Below are 21,849 nucleotides of genomic sequence, written 5' to 3'. Positions count from 1 at the left end.
GTTTCTTTCTCTTAGAATAATTTTGCCTCATATGGTAAGACTTTGCGGTCTTATCAGACTTTTTTTCTGTTTGAAAATGTTTGTAGAGCATTAAAGAAAGGCGGTGTTTGTTTCTTGGGCTTGTATTACTGTAATCCTATCCACATTGTTATTGTTGGCTATGTTAGCGGAGCATTATTAAGTATGTTCGACTACTGATGTACAAGCCTCTCCTTTCCACTGTGTCATCGATACACAACAACTCGCGCAAATATGGGAACTGCCTTTCTTCTGTCCTGCAATGCTGAATTTCCCCAGTGCCGCTGCATTCCCACTGCATTCTCACTGAATTTCCATTGCATTTCCTGTATTGTCAAGGCATGAACAAAACGGTGAGTTGCATGTCGTTTGCCAGTGATAACCTGGATTTTGTTGCATTACTAGAAGGTTGAAGGTTCAAGTCCAAGGGAAAACACTATATCATTGATCAAGGCACCCAACCAAAATTGCTTTAATGAATAGCCAGCAACATAGACAGCCTTTGCCATTTAGGGGCCCATTTCATAAACCAAATGGAGGCCCAATTGCCCTCTGTTCCAATTCATTGTCCCCCCCTGCCATCCCATCCACTTGCCAACCATCTTGTAAATAACACAACAAACATGCAACTGAAATTAGACTACTCTTTTTAATACCTCATTTTCCCAATTAGATTTAGAACCTCAGTGGTAGTGCTAGGCTAGCCCATGGAATGCTGCATCTTTGGAATGCCAGGCATTTCAAAATCTTTTTAGGGTTTTACACTAATTCATCTATTCCATTGCCTTATGGCGGTACAAAAAAAAAACATGTTTTTGATGTTCCAGAGTTTTAAATGGCTGCAATACAATGATGAATCGCACAGAAAAAAATACATTCTTAAAAAATGCAAATATATGTATCTTTTTAAAAACAACTAATTCTGCCATTTGATTGGGTAGGGCCTACCCAGGCCTACTCGTGGCTACACGCAGGGCAAGCTAGCCAGAGCGTGACATCTCGTTTATGACTTTTGATTTAAATTAAGCCCTTTCTCTTTGAATTTACCAATGCTACCAACAGTTGTGTAAATATTACTGTATGTTCAATAAACAACACACGTGTCACACACATGTCAGACACCGAAAGACAATTGGCTCAAATAAACAGTTGTAATTATTTTGTTGTGGTTCAAGTCTGGGTCATTGTTCATTGTGATCTTGAAAAAGGACCTCAGAATATCTGCATTTGTAGAATGTAGTGTATTTTTTTCCTGCGTTTTGGCTCTTTTTCTGCAAAAAAATAAGAATCCTCTTTAGGCTATGTCTTCCAACAAATCCTGCATCAAGCATAATGTGCTCTTCCGGCACAATCATGCAGTCTATTCAATGTCCCCAACTTTTTTTGATATGTGCCCTTCATGGAGTAGTTAAAAATTAGATATCATTGAAATAAATTAGAAACAATGGGAACAGTGACTGAATGGAGAAACTACTAGGTGGGAAGTTCAGTTATTCACTGTGGGGGTTTTTATATTTGCTGATCAGAAACTGCAAGCTACAGTGAGCACTATAATTCATTATGCACAAAAGGTTCTACAATTTTTAAACGGTTCATCCGATATGTATGAAAATACCCTCAAATTAAAGCTGACAGTCTGCACTTCAACCTCATTGTCATTGTATCCTTTCAAACTCAAAGTGCTAGAGTACAGAACCAAAATAACAAAAATGTGTCACTGTCCAATGAATTATGGTGCTCACTGTATGTTATCTGACATCACATTTGGAATACATTTCAATTTCTTAAATGGAATCATGAATATGAGTATGTGGATCATTGAAGTGGACAGAAAATGTGCCGTACATGCTAAATAATACTTCTGTGAATGAATGAATGAACTTAATGGAGTCATGCTGTGTGGCCAGCTTTCTATTGGAGATTAAATGTCAGGATATCAAGGGGAATTCTGGGAAGAGGAGTGGTCTCTTTTGGCATCCAAGATAATTTGTACAGCTCACAGCTAGCATGCATCTGGCAGCTGTGAACGCTGTTTTGCTGTCATACACTTAAGCGCTAGATATAAATCATAAATTAGCAGTTTATCAGAAGCGAAGTCTGCGCACACACATTCACATTGTGGAACTTTGCTTCTCTTCCAAAGAACATACATAAATGAAATGAGTTATGCTTCTTTTCTTTTTTAAATTGGCCACATTGTGTATGCAGCAGTTGTAATCCAGTGATACAACCATAGTAATGGCTGTAATATTTTCAGTTTTATAGCTCTCTGATGTTGCCTGAAAAATCTATTTCTTTTGTTGCAACACTTAACAAGTACAAAGCTGTCAAAACAAATAAAATCCTAATGGTCTGACCGTATTTCATTGTACATTTTTGGCAACACCGTTTCAGGAAGCCATTGTTACCACTTTAAGGCACTATTAAACATGCACATCCAGTACGTGATGTACTATCTTGCATATCAGCTGTTTTATAGTATTATGGCCACAGCATAGTTTTCCTCACACTGACATCATTGTGTTTAATGAATATAGTTAAAAGTAATGTGTGTTTCATCAGTATTCTAATTTTCTTCAAATAAATCTCAGTATTCAGAGATAGAAATGTTCCTTGCCAGGGATTTCTTTAACTTTCTTTTTTTTTTTTTAACTTTTTAAAAAATACTTGTTATTTAGATATATTCTTTTGCCATTGTTTAGTGGAGTTATTAAGTCAAATTGGGTCCCAATTCAGTTTGTGTAGGAGGGAAAATATTTCCATATTTTTTTTACTTCCAAAATGAAAATTCATAGTAGTACGGACTGCTAGCGGGTTGAGCAGTGTCTGCACCGGTGTTCATTCTCTGTTGTGCTAAACACACTAACACACAAGCTGTATGTAATCTCCTAAAAAAAAAGAATTGAACATTGTGAAAGTTAATTTCCCGTAACAAACACATCTCCACAGCAAGGTGGTGTTCATTGTAAACAGCTTCTGATGGCCCTGCCCAGATGTGGTTGGCGGTTTCAGCTTGTCGCGCGGAATCTCCCGCGAAGTTGCGCGTGCTGTCCGACGCCCACGGCTAACGTTAGGTGTGTGCGCGGGAGAGAAGACACCTGATGCCACCGGCACCTGCCCGAGTCCCAAAGCCTTGACTTCTTCGTAATTTGAGGTCTGTTTCTGTGGTCTCCTTTATTGCCTTCCTCTGCGATGGTGGTCCCACCGCTGAAGAGGGTATTAAATGTTGTTACACTACAGAAATCCAGAAACATCTGGAACAGTTTTGACTTAGTTCCCCCCTTTTTTTGCCCGTTTTGTTTTGATGGACAAGCTGGAGCGGCAAGGCTTTGGTGCCGATTAACATCAAACTACACATGAAGGCGAAGGTCAGCGACGAGGTCGCTTCAGAACAGTTTATAGCCCATTTTCCATAACATCATCATTAGGAGAGCGCAGCAATTTCCACATCACTATAGAGGAATGAATCTGATTCCCCTGGAGTCTGACGATGAGGTTTCATCATTGTTTTGATATTTTATTGCTCTGGGCTAGAGGTTGTTAGCAACAGTGCTGATCAGATGGAGCAGATGGCCTTGTTTTGGGTTTGAAGCGAAGGTCTTATCAGATGTCAGCGCTGAAGTGACTGGTGATTGCTCAGTTGTGAACTGAGGACCTTTTGTCATTGAACTATATCTGCTAGATTTGTTAGATATATCTGTTGATATAATCTTTCACTCACATCCAGAGCCAAGACTCATTTTGGACTCATTTTATTTTTTAAACACTACTACTCAAGCTTCTTGTAGAACATACTGAAGAACATAGAAACACCGGATACTGTATAAAACCCTGCATCATATCCGCAAAGTCTAATCCCGACATCAAAAATGCAGAACTTTACATTGTTTAGACTAATGGTGCTTTATTATCTGCACATGCATATCGACAGACATGGAAACCCCCTTTAGCTTCAGAAGCCTCTTTGGATAAACAGCTTTATTTTATTCAAGTGCATTTTGATGTTCTTTCTTGTGTAATTACTGTGCAATAGCATGCACCAGATCAAAAGAGCAAATCTATAAATCAGCAGAGAGCAGCATCTCTCTCTCTCTGTCTCTCTCTCTCCCTCTCTCTAGCTCTCTCTCTCACTCATTCGCTAGATGCTGGATACTGGAATCCCCGCCCTCTCTCACTCTCCCTGTGTAATGGAATAAACATCAGTGTTCGCCACAGAATTGTTTGTTTTGCTTTTGTTTCACCCGCAGGCTACAGTGGCATCAGGATTGTGTCTGGGTCACGTGACCTCCCCAGTGTGACTGCAGATGGCGCGGTTTCTGGATGCGTGATGTTACTCGGATTCTGTGGCTGCAGCTGGCATTAGTGTGGGGCGCTTTTAATTGAGGCAGATGTTGCCACTGGAGTCTCATTTCACCCACCCTGACATTCATTCCATGTCCCCAAAACCCAGCTGGAACACTTGACAGCTGTCACACTAAAGCAATCTAACTAAAGGCTGCGATTGGTTGTTCATTGTATTGCAAAATGCTGATTGGTTGTTTAGTGTGTTCTGAAGACCTGATTGGTGGTTCAGTGTCTTTCAGAGAGCCTATTGATGGATCAGTGTGTTGTAGAGCTTATTGGTGGTTCAGTGTGTTGCAGTGAGCTGATTGGTGGTTTATTGTGTTGCATAGACCTGTTTGGTGTTCCGCTGTGTTGTAGAAAATGACTAGCGATTCAGTGTGTTGTAGAAAATGGCTAGCGATTCAGTGTGTTGCAGAGAGCTGATTGGTAGTTCAGTGTGTTGCAGAGAGCTGATTGGTAGTTCAGTGTATTGCAAAGAGCTGTTTGGTGATCCGCTGTGTTGCAGAAAATGACTAGTGCTTCAGTGTGTTGCAGAGAGCTGATTGGGGGAGCAGAAGCTCTGACAAAGAGTGGGCCAGTTGATATGTAGTCTAAGCAGTGTCCCAAAACAGTGACGGTGTGATGTGGAGGCAGGACAGGTGGGCAGTCTGAATAGTTTCATTTGTATATGGCAAATGAAATCAAGCCCCTTAATGCCTCAGTATACACAGAGTTTCCTGGAAAAGCAGCCAGGTTAGGAATGCACGGTATCTTTCTCCTTTGGCCCTGTTAGTACTTCCTTATTCCTGCTATATATCCTAGATCTCAACTGACCCAACCAATTCAAATGAGTCCAAGAAACTGTGTGGCGTAGTCTGTAAGGCAGCCAACTGTCAACCCATATAAAAAATCTCTATATGGCCGGGGGTTTGATTCTTTGCCATGGCAATTTCTCTACTGTGATCTAACCCCCTCTGCGTTCCCCATGTCTGAATAAAAGAGGAAAAAATACATTATGAGGGAAGACTGGCCACTCTCATTTAAAATAAAAAGTAACAGTGATCACGTGCTCCCATAATGCAGTGCACCATAATGGTTCACCCTGTAACGGTATGGATAAGATGCTCTTAGACAAGGTTATCAAGCCAGACCATTTCAGAACCTGGTTTAAAGTGGTCAGGAGGTAGGACTGTTTAAGGACCTAGTTTAAAGTGGTTAAAGCCAGAGCATTTCAGTTTAAAGTGGCCATGAAGCAGGACTGCTTCTGCCAGAATGGAGGTATCAGACAGAAAGGTTTTTCCAAGCCCGTTATTTCCATCCAGTGTAGGAATGTTAGAATAATGCGATAATGACACTCTTACTGCTCTGGAGCTCTCCGTCATCAGCATGGCCAAGTGCAAATTTAGAGCAAGATTAGAATAAGCTTTGACCCACAACTTTGACCCACCTGGTAATCACAAGCTAGGAGTCTGGTTAACGAACACATACGCTTACCATCTCTGAACCTCAAATATTCCTCTTAAACACACCGGTGGTGGAGTAAAATGCTTTCCAGCATGACTGCAAAGTTACTTACAGTTTCTGCAGTAGCTGTTTGTATTGGAGTTCGCATGCCTTTTGGTGTGCAGAATTTGTGCCTGAGAACATATGCATTTGCTATCCTGTGCTTGGCGTCAGGTTACAGCCACAGACCCCCCCCCCCGTTCAGCGTAATATGGAATCACTCAGAACAGAGAGGGAAGACGACGCAGCATGCTCTTGACATCTTGTTTTCATTTTGTCCGCAGCTCGAAGACTTGAAAAGGAAGCGATGACAAGCAGAAATGTTTAAATGTTCTATCTTAGCCAATGTACTATCGTCCCTGACAGCAATTTCAGGAGGACTGAATTAATGAGATACCGATAGCATCACTGGCATGATGTACCTTTTAATAACGGGAAATATAAGGTTGTGTTCCTTTGAAAGTTAACCACCCTTAAAAATTTCATATACATTCTGGCTTTGTAGTTACAACCATTTGTTATTCATCAAAGAGATTTGATGGATTTGGAGAAACTTGCTTTCATGCAAAAATATGTGGGGTTTTTTTTTATTTTTATGGGATTTATCCCATTTCCACAAGGAAATAAGAATTGGTCTCAGCTGGTAGACCCTCAAATACTAATAAGTTGGTGTGTGTGTTTTTGTGTGCATGTGCATAAGTGCGTGTTTATGATAAAAATTTGTTGAGCAGTTTAGTAAGAGCCCAGAAAGAGGCTGAATTAGAGGTTAGGGAATAGGAGGCAGAATTAGAGGTTTGGTAACCTTACTCTAAATCCCGACCTTGGATTTTTGCCCTTGACACCCTGTGCCCATTTCAGAGGGTTTTGACGAGGATTGACACATCACAACTTCCTCCCCTCTCTGTCCCGCTCTCTGTGCCCCATTCCAAGGGCCACTGGTCTAGGCTTTTTTCAGTTATCCTGGCTAACTCAAACAATCCTCTCGGGTGTTACTCTTACTGTACTCTCCACCCAGTTATTACTTATGCACTCATTCCTACTGTTACTTAAACTCTTCTCCCTGGTGTTACTCATACACTCCTCACTGTTATTACTTCAACAGTCCTCCCTGTTGTTACTCATACACTCCTCACTGTTGTTACTCAAACAGTCCTCCCTGCTGTTACTCAGACACTCCTCACTGCCATTTCTCAAACACTCCTCCCTGCTGTTACTCATGCTTCTAGGTATGGTGTTAACATTGCAACCTGGCTGAAAAAGTGTTGTGAATGTGTTATGAAGCAAATTCTCAGTGTATTCAAAATGTTTTTAGCAATAGACTGACGTGATAGATAATGGCTAATTTACCGGCTGGATGTTTCGCTGGATGTTTCGCTCGCTCATCTTGTGTGTTCCCAGTATTAAATTTATGGCAGTGCATGAGTGGGATGAGTAGTACAGAATGAGGAATCCGCTCTGCTGAGTGTAGGTTAGAGGTTACATAAACCACATTGCGTGATGTTATGCTTTCTTTGCTTTATTATGACATAATTTTTGTGCTTTGAGCTCCCTCTGTTTGGAAAGGGTTATCTTATTCTCCCTTCGGGTCAGAGCCCCTCCCCCACCATATTGGCAGAGGGGGCCAGTATCTTTGTTGGAATTCCGTCACCGGGATCCTTCTCTCGCTCCGCCTGGCGACGTGTAGGATCTCACGCTGCAGCCAACCAGCCAATCAGAAAAAATCTGAGAGGTCATGTGAACTGAGGACCAGAGGCTCTGTAGGCAGCCGGCTGTGTATGTGTTCGCGTGCATGGCCCTGCGTGTCTCTGTGAGCTTATGTATGTATGAATGTATAGTGTGTATGTGTGTATGTGTGTGTGTGTGTGTGGCCGTGTTCATGCATGCGGGGGCGTATGCCTCGCTTGTGTGTTCATCTGTATTCATGGAGACAGAGGGAGTAGAAATGGTCTATCTTTATCCCCCCATGAAAAAAAATCCACTGCTACGACAAGACAATTAACATACAGACACACACACACAAAACTTTCTCTTTCACACACACACACACACACACACACTTGACACTTTCTCTCTCTCACACTCACACACACATACACACTCAAACACAAACACACTAATAGGTTGTCAGCCTTAAGTCTATATTAATGCACAGAGCCTGTGAGGCAGAAGTGAGTGCCACCTCCAAACTGCTTGTCCAATCAAAGGGGCCACAGGTGCATGGCAACATCGTGGTCGCCATGCAACGTTGCAGCCGAACAGAGAGGGAGAACCTACCTGTGTCATTAGTATGTCTCTCTCAAAGCGCGGCTTAGCCCAACCCCCCCTCCATCCACCACCGCTCCTCGTTAGCGATCCAAATATAGCACCATGCCGTGATTCCAGTTCCACGCTTGTTATTCCTCATGACTGGACTGGAAATCCACGTGACTGTGAATATTGTGAAGAAGGCTACACTTCTGTACGCTGCCATGTTTAGCTTGGATCATTGACAATTTGTGTCATTTAATTCATTGATATTTCAGTTACTCCTCTTAATGTGTAGTTAATTCAGTGCCATATCTGTGGACATGTGCAGAATGAAGCTGATGCATTTACATACAGGCATTTAGCAGACACTCATATCGATGAGGTAAGCATAAAGGACGTTGCATTGAGGACGTAAATAAAGTGTCATTTGTAAATTCAGTTTAGATTCATCCAAAGCGCGCAGGTGCAGGAACCGCCATGGTGCTAGCAAGCTCAGAAACTCCCGATTATCAGAGTCTCTGTCCCAGCCTTAAGCCCCTGCCCCCTTAAAAACACTTGAGGTGAAGGGTTAATGCACAAGGGGAAGTATTTGGAGGGGGGGGGGGGCATCTGTGATTGCTGACCTAGACTTTGGGCCATTAGTGGCATGAATATTTCACTTGCTCCGAATACTCAGGGTTCCTGCCCCTTACACTCTTACCCCCACCCCACAGCCCCTACTGACCCTAGAGCCCTCCTCTCCGCCCCACCCATGTTAATGAGTAATTACTCACTGAGAGTTCAAAAGTCAGGGGTACCCTGGGGAGTCTCATCACAAGCTGTCAGATTTGCTGGGTCACTGTTTTTGGTTGGGCTTAATTAGATTCTTCACCGAACCCCTAAATGGGTTATAGTTCAGTAGTGGGGGTGGAGAGGTCTTGGTAGATGTGCCACAGTGTACTAGAACAGTGGGGGACAAAGATGTCTGGGTGAATGCAAGGTGTATATTTCTTTTTTATGATGGCCTGGCATTTACGGTAGTGTTTTATTTATTTCAAAAAGAGCATGTGTTACAAATGTGTCAAAATACAGTCATAAATGTATTCAGCCAGTTCAGGCTTCACTCCAGTCTTACCGTAGTTGTTCTTCACAGTCAGTGCCTCACTCAGTCTAACTGTAGTTGGTTGCACAATACATTCCATAAGTGCCTTAACCTGGGCAGTCTGCTTCAGTATGCTGGTGTGGTATAGTACAGTATAGGGAGATATAAGAAGGAGAGAAAGAGAGAGAAAGACAGAGAGCCTTTTCTTGTTCCCCTGACTCCTCTCCACTCCTCTCTATGCCTTTTCCAGAAGAGCAGGAAGATGGTGGATGTTATGATATAGACAGATTGGTATATGAGTTAATCCATTCACACGCTGAAGAGAGTGTATTTTGATGTTTTCATCCTTGGCTCCATTATGCTGAGGGAAGTATACTCGGTCTCCCAGTTCAAGAGTCAAGAGCCCTTCTTCTGCTCCAGGGCACTGTGTGTCATCAACATCTGCTGCCGTGATGTCATCAACACGTGACAAGTCTCAAATAGGCTCCCGGTGTTAATATTTCATCACCGGCATGCCTCCACCCTCTCTGCAGTTGCACTACACCACACTCTCGAACCTTCTCACGCCCCGCCCCTGTTCATTCACTTAGATAGGCGTGATGGGCTCCACATTGAGACCGTTTCAAAGTGTGTTCCCATGAATCGGAGACAGATAGACAGGAAGCCACAGTTAGAGAATGGGCATGGATTTTATTTGAGCTGAGGTCTCTCCTTTGCTGTGTGGACCCTCTGAAAGCTGAGCCTAGTGCTCAGCATAATTCAGCTTTGGCCACCGGTGAGCGACAGTAGTGCAAATGGTTTCTCCATAATGTCATCTTACTGTAGTTATAGCTGTCATGTGAGAGGAATGAAATAACTGCATACACTTGCAGATTGTTGCGATCAACGTCCCTGTAATCAGAGCAAAAGGGCTTGCATACTGTCTCTTCACCATATTAAGGAACACCATCATGGTGAAGCTCGGCTTCAGTTAGTCCTCAGTCCCAGTGACACATTTCAGCTATTACTCTATTTTTCTAGTATGGGCAGAAAGTGGAGGGGCATCTGTCGGTTATTCTGCATAGTGAACTGGGATTTCGTTAACAGGTTAATTCATGTGGGAGGTGTTTCACCGAGGACCCAGCTTTCGAAAAGCTAGTTCGGCGCATGGAGTTTAATTCATGTTTTACCAGCGGGGCTCTTTCTCCCAGCTGTCATGCTCAGCCACGCTGTTCGCTGACCTAGAGGAATCACAATAGAGTTAACCCCCGGGTGCCCGTTCGCCGAACGGCTTCAAATGTCGAGGGCTGGAGGGGATGGAGCGGAGCGGTGTATGTGCCAGTCACTTTCACAAAAGCCCTGTGGAGCTGTTGTGGGGCCCGTGCTTGAAACAGTTTGCCATTTCTGGAGTATCTTTATGCTGGTACTGCTTTTTATCAGTGGGTACCGCTCTGCCATTGGCTGCCTGGGTGCGAGAATCTTCACCGACAGTTTCCAATTTCTCTGCTAGGTGTTCTACCAAATAAAGCTTTGAGGTCAGAGTTCGGAGGCATGCAGAGTGAACCTTCTAGAGCCTGAATAGATATGCCATGGACTTTAGCCCATACAGGTTAACTGTGTCACTTTTAATGCTGCGTGCTTGGTAAGAACGATGGTTCCAAACCTGCTGCAGACGCATCTTGTTAGAGTACAGTACATTCTGTGACCACACTTCCTCTGTTCCTCTTCCTATGGCCTTTTTGCACTATATCACTTTAGCTGTTCTGTTAAAGTATATATCAGTCTTCAACACATATACCGTATGAAATAGCAATACTCTTTGTAGTGCCCCCTGTGGAGAGTTGGGACCTGAGAGAATTTTCCCACAATTCCTTGTTATAGCTCTGTGCCATCCCACTGGTGATTCCACTGCATATGCTTGCACTGTGTGTGGCCTTGCTGGTGCCAAATCTTGATCGCAGCTAATAAGAGCTGGGAAGTCCCTACTGACCCAGTAATTCCAGCACTGTGATATTCTGTCTGTTTCACCCAGCAGATGAGGGTGAGAGCAATTCACTTCATTCTCTCAATTAAATGAAGCAGAATTGAATTACAGATGATTTGTACTTCTTGGTATGAGCCAGATCGAGTGGAGGCCGTCTTTAAAGGCTTTATTGAGTAAATTTAATTTAATTACAGATGAAAAGCCCTTATTTCATCTTCTTGCTCTTCCATGATACCGAGAGATGCAGTTGTAGCACACTTGTGACCACAGCCTGAACTGGTGAGATAGGAGATTTCATTGTTAGAAAATGTGCAATAATAAAAAATAAATAATAATAATAATAATAATAATAATAATAATAATAATAATGGGAATAGTAACAATAATAATATTTATCCTTGTGCCAAAGGAATGAGGAGCAGATCAGAAAATGCTGTAGGACTTTTATTCATGTTTTCACTCCCCTCAGCTTCCAGCAGCGACAGCTGAACATTTGTTTCAGTCAAAACAGAGACTAGTCTGCCTGTGAACAGCAAGGAGTGTCTTAACGTGGTCTCAGCGCGCTGTACTGAATGCCTGTGAGATTAGCTACCAGGAACACTGCCGCCAAACAATCTCCGCGTAAACTCTGTTTGCGCCAGCTGGATTCAAGACAATGCATTCTAAGTTATTGTGCTTTTATTAATTTTTTTTTTGTTCATTTTACATTCATTGTGAAAATATATAAACTCTGTGGCCCTCTGTGGAGGTTTTTGGCAAGCAGACCCGAGAAAGGTTCTGCTCTGCACAGTCAGGTCTGCTAACACTGCAGCTCCATCTGAAACGGCCAGTAGAACGTGCTGCAGAAACTTTGATTACACTGGTGGAATTTAATTTAATTTAATTAGTTTTCATTAATTCTGCTATAATTGAAATTGTGGCTAATTAAACAGCTAATAATACAGGTCAGATCCATTAAAAATGTTAGTTAAAAATGACAAATTCTATATGGCTGTTTTATCCTGTCATCATAAGGCAGCGCTAGGCTGATTCCCGCTGAACTGCAAAAGTGCAGCGGTTATTAACCTAATGAGAAGTGAGTTTGGTCTTTGGGTGGATGACACATTTATTTACAACTTGCTCTTCTCCAGTTCCAAACCGGGATCAGATTGCACTGTCCCCACCACAGCAAGCACTCTCACATTAGCTAGTCCATTACATTGCATGACCAGATCTTATCCAGAGTGACTTACAATGCTAGAGAACATAAGTGCATCCACCTGATTAATAAGCAATAGTCCCAGACCTGGTTAACTGCATTCTCAGATGAGAAAATATATGTGCAACATCACTGAAGCACAAATGCAAATTAATTATGCGTACAAATCACATACATAAGAATCCCTATGAAGCCCTATGAAACATGAAACCATAAAACTATAATCTAAAACCATAAAAATACCATAAACTGAATTAGTAACAGCCACCAACAGACCAAACACCCACCCCCCACCACTGCATCCCCCCCCTTCCCCTCTCCAGTTCCAGATTGCTGTCCCTGAGCACGCATCTGGGAATCAGGCTGGAGCACCAGCCCTGTGACCAGGCTGCGTGTGAAGGGACAGACAGCCTTCAACACGAACGCAAATTACTGACAGCCCCGACAACACCCAAAGTGGCATCACCCCCTCGTCAGCCTTTGTGTCTCACCCCCCCTTACTCCAGACAACAATGGGCCATTCTGGGAAAAGCCCCCGATAAAAATGTTTAGGCATTACCGGGAGGTTAGAGGTCGTGACAGGTCATGCCATGTTCTTATTGTGAAGGTCAGAGGTCAATGAGGCAGCCTGCTTTTTGGCTCTGGCGAAGCGTCCCGTGTCAGTCTGGTTCTCATGCCATCCTGGAGCTTCAGACCCCCTGTGCTGTCTGCTGCACTCTATCTCAATTTATCCTCTGTGCTGAGCCTTTATGCTGCTTGTGTGATAGAACAGACAAAAAGTTACCAGAAGTACTCTGCTTTACCGTATAAACTGTCATATACAAAATCTATAAATACCATATAGAAGCCTTGAGCTGGACATTGCTTTTTCAAAAGGTTTTACAATATTAAATCCATCATTTCGTAATTGTGCTCTGATAATGAATGTATAAAAGGTGTGCGCTGACTGGGTCTATACTGACGGCCTATCTGAGAAGAAATGTATGTAGAATACTAAACAAATTGTGCTACCTATATTCTAGGCTAAGCTACTTTATATATTGCCTATTTTTCACATAAACTGATGTCATCTGTCATTTCAGTTAGCCGGTAGAAGCAATAGCAAGCATGTAGCATACATTAATGGGCGTCCAAAGTTATTCAAAGGTACGGAATGTGCAGAGGTTGCGCAAAGTGAAGATAATTCTTTGCTAAACTAGTTGCTGTATTTTTGATGTTATGACTTCTGTGCAAGTTTATATTTTTAAAAGATGATGTCTTTTGCAGTATTATCTTGACTCTGTGTCTTTTTGTGTTTTGAAATGTATAATTATATACAGTATAATACATAGATCATTTTTATAATATTAAAGTGATGAATTATGCATTATGTTGCATTACCGCTTAATCCGTCTCTGGAGCTTCTACGTTTAGCCCTAGGCATTTAACTGCTCTTTTCGAGAATGAATAGTCTTATGCATTACAGAGAACACTTTTACATTCAAGTGCAGGAAGCAATTTATCTACTATTATTTATTTATTTGTCCCTCTGCATATCAGACTTATCAACATCAAAATTATATTTCTCTTCAGTCTTTTATCCTTGTAGATGCTCTTACACATAGATATATTTTAAAAACTCGAGCTAGCAGCAGAAGCTTTTTTCATTGGCTTTTGTATTGCAGAAAGATACAGAATAATTACACATTTAGATTGTTTTTTGAAGTACAAACACTATATAATTAACAAATATAAATAATTATTATTATTCTTTTTATTATTATTATTATTATTATTATTATTAGTAGTAGTAGTAGTTGTAGTAGTAGTAATTATAATAGTAGTTACAGTAGTAGTATAAAGGGTAGTGTATCCAATTAATTGCCCATCTGCTATGGATAGTGTTACAGTTGTCTAAGGGTTTTAAATGGAAATAAATTGCAGAAAATAAAAAAATGTTTACCAGATTTTATTTGTGTAGCTCACCAGCACATGGCAGAAATTTTGAGAAAGTCATATTCACCATCAAAGCTGTAATGTAATTACAGTAGCACAGAATATTTTTATAAATAAATAGCTCCTTGCACCCTCACACCCTATCAACAGAATTAGTGTACTGCTGTTACCGTCAAAATTGGATTTTGCTCCCATATTTTTGGATATGGGAGCCAGTGGCCTCTGTAAAGCAAAAAGTGGAATGGGTGACTTCATTAGCCCTAGTTGTCCCTTGGGTTTGTCACCGCTAATTCACTTTGACATTACGTCCCGTATGTCTGCGATGCAGATGTTGCAGAAAGTTTTGCTAAATAAAAAAAAAGTGCATCATCAAAAATATTTGAAAATGAACCCCAGGGTAGATATTTAGTTTGCCATGCCAAGTACATAACAAGCTTAAGGGCCTTGCTACGTTCTAACAAACACTTTCCCTGGGTCTGATTTTCTGGTATAACCACCTGAAAGGCTTCAGAAGCATCACCTGTAGAAGGTAAATTTCACTGCTTTATTGAGCCTTGCAAGATTTTTAGTTGATTTGCGCAGGGCATTACTATTACATCACTACTCCATTACAGGGTGTTGTTGCATGGCATATACATATATGGCATATATAAAGAAAGGCTGGTCAGGAGGAAGGAAGGGTGCCGTTTTTCTGGCAGAATCCCTCCCCCAAGCCCACAGTTGTAAAAATGGACAGCCACAGAGGTGTTGTGGTGATCTCACACTCCTCTCGCCGATGCGCTAATGCGCTTTTCCCGCCTTCCGCAGCAGCGCCCATCTCTGTCCTCCACCCCCCCCTCACCCCCCAAAGGTGAAGGGGATGTGAAAGGCATCTCCCCCCCCCCTCACTCCGTTCCTCCAGGCCCACTGTCCAACTTCATTTCCCCAAGGCTCAGAGATGCATCTGCTCGGGGCGGTTAAGGCCAGTAAATGAAGCGCACAGACCTGCCATTTACCTGCAGTCCTCTAACAGTCCTGCTGGTGTCACACCTTTATGCTATAAAATAAAAACGACACAAAATCTTTTATATTTGAAAAATGAATCATTCAGCCTCATTCACAAAAGATGTGTACGATCGCTTTTGATCGTAAACTGCGTGTAAGAACGTTTCCAAGAACGTTTCAGCATTTATAATTTTTTTTATCTTATCTGTATTTGTTCATGGCTTTTCCGTTATGCTAATCACATGAACAGAATTGCGTATAAAATTTACAGTCAGCGTTCAGTATCTCATGCACCTGGGATATGCACAAAAGCAAAGGTATGCACATGTGTCATGAATCCCATATGTGTTTTTCGTAGGAACGTTTTTAAGAACAAAAGTAAGAATAATGTAATAAAAGTTTTGTGAATGAGGCCCATTGACTCTAGTTCAGTTGAGGTTGAGGTGGCTTTTGATCTCTGGGAGGAAAAATAAAATCGAAAACACACATTTACTGAAGCACTTATGACACTCTTCAGTCCCCAGTTACATGTTCTGCATGCAGAGCCACCTACTGTTCTGCTCTTAGCCTTAGCCGTGTCATTTAGAATTCTATTAGATGTCATTCTGTGTTCCACAGCAGTGCATGCTGGGACATCTTTGGATCGCGATGGACCACATGACGACAGGGAAAGCTGAAAGAGAAAGAAACAAATGTGTTATCATTGGTGTCAGAGCGTCAGGCTTCTGCAGGAACCCATCCCATCTTTCCCGTGCGCTGCATGATGCTTAGCCCTATGCACACAGTCAGAACCAGACTCAGGGAAAACCTCATTATTTTAATGTGGAAAGTGTGGTTATGTGCGGTGCTTGCTTCTAACTGTGGTGTCAGAATAACATAAACACGAGACCTGTGTAACTTGGGTAAATACCCACTGGACCTGTGCAGACTCTCTCTCTCTCTCTCTCTCTCTGTCACTCTCTGTCACTCTCTCTCTTTCTCTCTGTCACTCTCTCTCGATCTCAATCATTCTCTCTTTATCTGCCTGTGCCTATGTCCCTCAGTGCTGTTCTGTGTTCTCATGCCTTGCCCAATCATCTTTTAGCCCATAATGAGCGTTTGCAAACACATCAATGGCGCTTAAAAATAACACAGCGCTCAGCCTGAGTCCTGCACAGAGCACCATTAGCGCAGAAATAGCACAGTGCTGAGGCCCTGGACTCTGCAGCAGGGGGGAGACTGTGCTAGACGGGGCCAGCAGCAGGGCTCCAGGCCAGTGCTGAATTCTGGGACATGCAAGACTCGCTGTCATAGGCCCCACGCACAGCCGAGCCAATTATGATGCTATATCTGGACTGACGGTCTTTAAAATTTTCATTTTGGGATATGAATATGCTAGTCAGTGCCAGGCAATTATGATATGACCGGTTATTTTTTTTAAAGAGTAGAAGCCCCGTCTTGAGATTTATATCTATTTTTAATGAGCTGGGAGCTTGTCTTGCATACTGTGTTTAGTGTAGTACACATAAGCCATTCTGACATTCACAGCAGTGCTTCGTAAACATTATTCCAGTACTAAAATGTGCTCTCGCTCTCTCTTCCTCTCTCTCCCTCCCTCCCTCCAGTTGCCCTGAAGAACCACCCTGGCAAAGGGCTAACGGCCAGCAGTGGTAACCATGACAGCAGCAAGGCCGCGGGATTGGCGGACGGTTGGATGCCTGAGGGCGAACTCCTTCTGCAGGTGAGTACACAGGAGCTCAGGAGTGACTTCAGCAGAAAAGCACCCGACTGCGCAGCTGTCTGACTCTGACACCTGGGATCTTCTTCTTCTTCGTTTGCAGTCGAGGGTAGTACAAAAAACATTGACTTCCAGTGTGCTCGTCAGCTTCAGGTGTGTCGTGTTGCTTGCCATCTGATTGAAGTGGCAAAGTCCGCAATCTGAGATGAGAACAATGAAGGCTGCCATCTTTGGCCCTGATTATGTTACTGTTCATGCAGTAAACCGGGTTGCAGAGAATCCTTTACTGTTCGGGTGGATTGTTAGAAATGCCATTGTTAGTCCAGGATTGAAGAGGAATGAGACAACTGATATGCCACCAATAGGGCCTTGGATCTTTTTAATCTTCTCCATGGTCCATGATAATTATTTTTTAATGATAGTTTTCTCTTCACAGGTAGGTTCTTCATCTGTATTTTCTCAAAGAATTTTCTCAGCTAAATCTTTAGAGCCATGGATACTGGTTTTTTGTCTTGTTACATACACCAGTGTTCAAGGTACTTGTAGATTTTTCACTTAAGGCTAAATATTCATAGACCTTGGTAGGAAAAATATCAAGGTCCCAGGCTTTCTAGTGGTATCCATCACAATTTTGAGGCAAAAGTTTCTGTTAGTGTAAAAGATTTGAGTATTTCGAATTACAGGCGCCACCAAAAGAAAAATATCTCCAGAAGAAAGCAAAAAATCACTACCGAGAGTGAGATGTGTGCCTCTTGCTGTGGTGTATTATTTTAGATGTAATTGGGCTTTCATCTCACTTGTTTGGCAGTATATAGGCCAATATATGCGCTATGCTGTAGTGGACTCTGAAACCTCTCAACTGACCCCATTGACTAGTTTATGGGTCATAGGTCATGATCCCCAGGTCAGAGTGTTTGTGTGGAAGGATCTTAGGTCACGCAAATCCAGTTTGCTTCCTTAATCCTTTTGAGCAGAGGTGCAGTAAAACAGGCATTTCCACAGGTAGACCTGCTAGTCCATTATGAACAGGCCTCATTGTTCTTCTCACATCCTGTTAACCTTGCTCAGTTTGGTTAGTGACAAGGGCACCCAAGTGTCTTGCCTGAACCAAGATTTGTTCTACAGGCATATGACACACCACCCAAATGAGTGTTACCTGTGTGTACCTGTCTACCCCTACCTTTCTCTGTCTCACCTCCCAAACCCACCATCCCCTCCCCCCATTCACAAAACTTAATCCACATGTGTACTTTCCAATGATGCATCCATGTTCTTTGAGTGTGTCCATGTATAGCCACACCTTTGTAGAACATGCAAGCCAGGCTGTTCGGATTTAAATCTGACTGCCACTTCTCTTCTCATCCACACGTCTGTGACATGCATCGTTTGCTGTGCAAAATTTGGATCAGTCAGTTTCTGCTATGATCCTAATGGTGTGGATTACTTTCATTTTAACCCCATGCATTTAAACATGCTTGGCACACACAGCTTTTAAGCAGTGTGCCGACTGCGGCAGAGGCAAATGCCACTTCTGTTCCGTTTACCGAGGCAGCCAAAGCAGACGTCAGCTTTGTCGGCTGAGCGACGAGCGTGTTCATCCGCTTCTTTGCCATTTTTGGTCTGGAGTCACACGCTTTCCCGTAGAGCACTTCTACTCTCTGTATCAATGGAGAAACATGCAATCATATATGCAGTCACCACATTTCTGCAAACTTCTCAGTTCCCAGTGTCTCGTAGATTTAATCAAACTGATGATCCAATCCAGTGCTATACATTCTGTTCCAGCATGAGCATTGGGCCTTGACAGAATGGTGGACTGATTGAATGGATGCACCAATCAAACTTCCCAAACAAATGAGGCAATAGCACTGGCCCCAGGGTGGTTAGTGGGCGGGTGGGTGAGAGCAGAGAGCCCCCACTGTGTTAAGGGGTGCCTGAATTTCCCTCTCTGGTTGGGATCAGCAGGCTGGACCCCTTTATAAGCAGACAGGGCCCCTTTTGTTGGGGAATGAAAGGAGAGACGGACCTCATAAAGATGGGTTTGGCAACAGCCTATCTGTCTCTTGGCCGAGAGTGCACTTCCAACATTAATCGGTTCAGACGTCTGTACATTAGCGCATCCAAAAAAGACCGGTCCCCGCGCTGCCCGTCCCCAATCCTAGACTCTCCGACCAGTACTTAAAGGCGCAGCCTTGTTTATCCCTGCATGTCTTGACAAAACCAGGGCCCTCCTGGCTTCATCCAGTGTCTCCAGTGTCTCCAGACACAATTCAGTTCAATGTGTGTAGCACTTTTTTCAGAGATACTCTCATAAAGACACATTACAGGAAACTAGTGTGGGGGGGGGGTTCTGTACCACAGCCTCCACCACTTTGCCATTGAAGATACGCAATGGAGGAGTCTCCCCTTCAGGCTAGGCCGGCCGCACAGGAGAAATTAGGAGCAAGGGATCGCATTATCTGATGACATCACTCATCAGAGGACAGAGATAGAGACGGAGAGAGACAGGGAGAGACAAAGGGAGAGCGAGACAAAGCGAGTGAGAAAGAAAGAGAGAGAGAGACAAAGCGAGAGAGAGAGGCCGAGGCTATTTCTGCAGTTTTTTTTCTGTGTTCCATTTCAGACGATTGACGATGAATTATAGAGTGGTTGTGAGGGCATCCATTATTTAAAGAGGAAGGAAACAGAAAAGTGTTCATTGACATTTTTTTCCAAGATAGTGGGCTGCACAATTGATGTTTGATGTAAGCCAAACAGCACATGCCGAGACCCAGGCCTCCAAATCTAGAACAGGAGTACATGCTTAAATGAGACAGAGGAACCACAGATGGTAAAACCAAAGGAAAGCCAAATAAACTATAATGGGTGGTGGTGTAGTGTAATGGTGAGGGAACTGGGCTTATCAGTCTAAGGTTGTAGGTTTGACCTCTATGTGGGTCACTGCTGTTTAACCCTTCAGCAAAGGTACTTACCTAACCTAAATTGCTTCAGTAAATGTACAGATGTCTAAAAGGGTTGTATGTTTTAAAAAAAGACTGTGTTAATGGTATAAGAAAGGAAGGAAAAATATGTATTCATATTCAGCTTTTCTTTAAGACAATCTTCAGATGTGGATACCTATGAATTAAGCAATTCCCCTTGTCTTCATGAGAGAATGGCAAAAACAACAACAACAAAAAAAAACTTTTCATTTGAAGTCAAAAATAACTGAGGTGGATTCCATCCACAAAAATCAGTAATGTGTTCTCTACATTACGTAAGTACAGGCTGCTCTCCTTTTGTTGTTTTGTGGGAAGTTGTTACAATAATAAGTCAGAAAATTGGACATTCACTGGGTTCTGTTTTTGTAAAGGCCTGTTACAAATGAGTACATGGAGTGCAGGTTCATTCAGTTTTCCAAAATAATGAACTCAGAGAAGAAACAATTTTTTGTTTGTTTGATTGTTTTTTTCTCCTGCTGTCTCTAACTGTTCTCCAGCATTCCTATTCTAACATGAGGTCAGAATAGAAATGCTGACCTATACGGGGCACTTGCTCACCCTTTTTCTGTATTACTAGTACAAATTCAAGTTAAATTCAGATGTTATTTATTGCAGGTACAAGTTTACAAAAATGTCAGCAAAGCACAAGTAAACGAAAACAACAACCATTTAAATGGAACTGAGGAAAATAAATGCAGTAACATCTGTGATACATATTCAAGCATATATTTTTTAATTATTATAAATTTAATTTAACTTTTAATCAATTACTATGGTTGTTGGAGGTGTTAATATACTGATGCACACACTATTCCTTTATTATATCTGTCTCTTCCTCTCTGTTCTCTAGTTGTAATTATTAGCATGACAGGATTTTTTTTTTTTACCATAAATATTATGACCGACCATCTGCTCATTCAGAACAAATCAGGACAGCATGCGTAGACAGTCAATTGTCTTAATAGTAAAATAAAATCAGAACAATTAAACAAGTCATATTATCCTTTATGCTCTCTCTCTCTCTCTCTCTCTCTCTCCCTCCCACCCTCCCTCTTCCCCTTCCTCTTTCTTTTTCTCCCTCTCTTTCTCAGTAGTAGCTGCAGTGGAGTTCCTCCTGGACCACTGTAGGGCCACAGACCCATTAAAAATGAATTTATCATCAGAATGTTTGGTAACTGCCCAAGGCAGGGTCCTCCTAGTGGGCTGATGTCTGCAGACAGATAAAACATATCCCACGCACCAGCAACCCCAGACTAAAGCCACGTCCAGCTATAAGATGACATGATGGCTTGTCACCAAGACCTGTGATCATCAATGGCCAATTCAATTACTGAATGAGAATTACATGTATTTGAGGACTAAAATCATTGGATTAAGAATATGTTCTTATTTGTACACCTTTCTTATATGTGGTTATATTAATTATTTTCTAACCGGATTTCCTCCTGAAAAACAGTTATCCAGCTTTTGCACACCCCACACACTGCACTTGCTGTGTCATTACCACACTGCTCTGGTTTGCAATGGCTATGGTTATCCAGGACCATGCTGATCAGTACGCTCCAAAACTGACTAAAAGCAGTACCTCAGCAGTGGGGTGAGCTAACAAACATGAATTGCCATTCAAAATTGGCAGAAGGCAAAACAGTAGATAACTCTTTTTTTTAAAGATGGAAGTATAAGCCTGCAAGGCGCCAAGGGGCTTGCAGCACATTGGTCCCCAGGATGCAACAATTGGCCAAAAATGGAAACCGCGGGTCATTGCATTATAGTTTGCCCTGCCAGACTCAATCTGTGCAGCCTGAGGATTACGATATTTGATACCACGAAGTAAGCAACCCAATTGATTCCATACATAGATTCAGTTGAAGTCAAAAAAAATACGGAGCCATCCAACCA

At 42.4% G+C, this 21,849-nt stretch overlaps 1 protein-coding gene across 1 annotated transcript in view; it reads left to right on the top strand.

Moving 5' to 3' along the window:
* ahr1b (aryl hydrocarbon receptor 1b) overlaps positions 1-21,849 on the top strand; it is a 51,353-nt gene that overhangs the window by 10,212 nt on the left and 19,292 nt on the right. The window contains exon 3 of the mRNA XM_064326630.1: positions 16,857-16,972. Within this exon, the coding sequence (XP_064182700.1) occupies positions 16,857-16,972 (116 nt within the window). The remainder of the gene's footprint in view (positions 1-16,856; positions 16,973-21,849) is intronic.

Source organism: Anguilla rostrata, chromosome 3 (genome assembly GCF_018555375.3).
Source record: "Anguilla rostrata isolate EN2019 chromosome 3, ASM1855537v3, whole genome shotgun sequence".
Classification (NCBI taxonomy): Eukaryota; Metazoa; Chordata; class Actinopteri; order Anguilliformes; family Anguillidae; genus Anguilla; species Anguilla rostrata.
The sequence above is the reverse complement of the archived record's forward strand: the minus strand, read 5'-3'. Positions and strand labels throughout refer to the sequence as shown.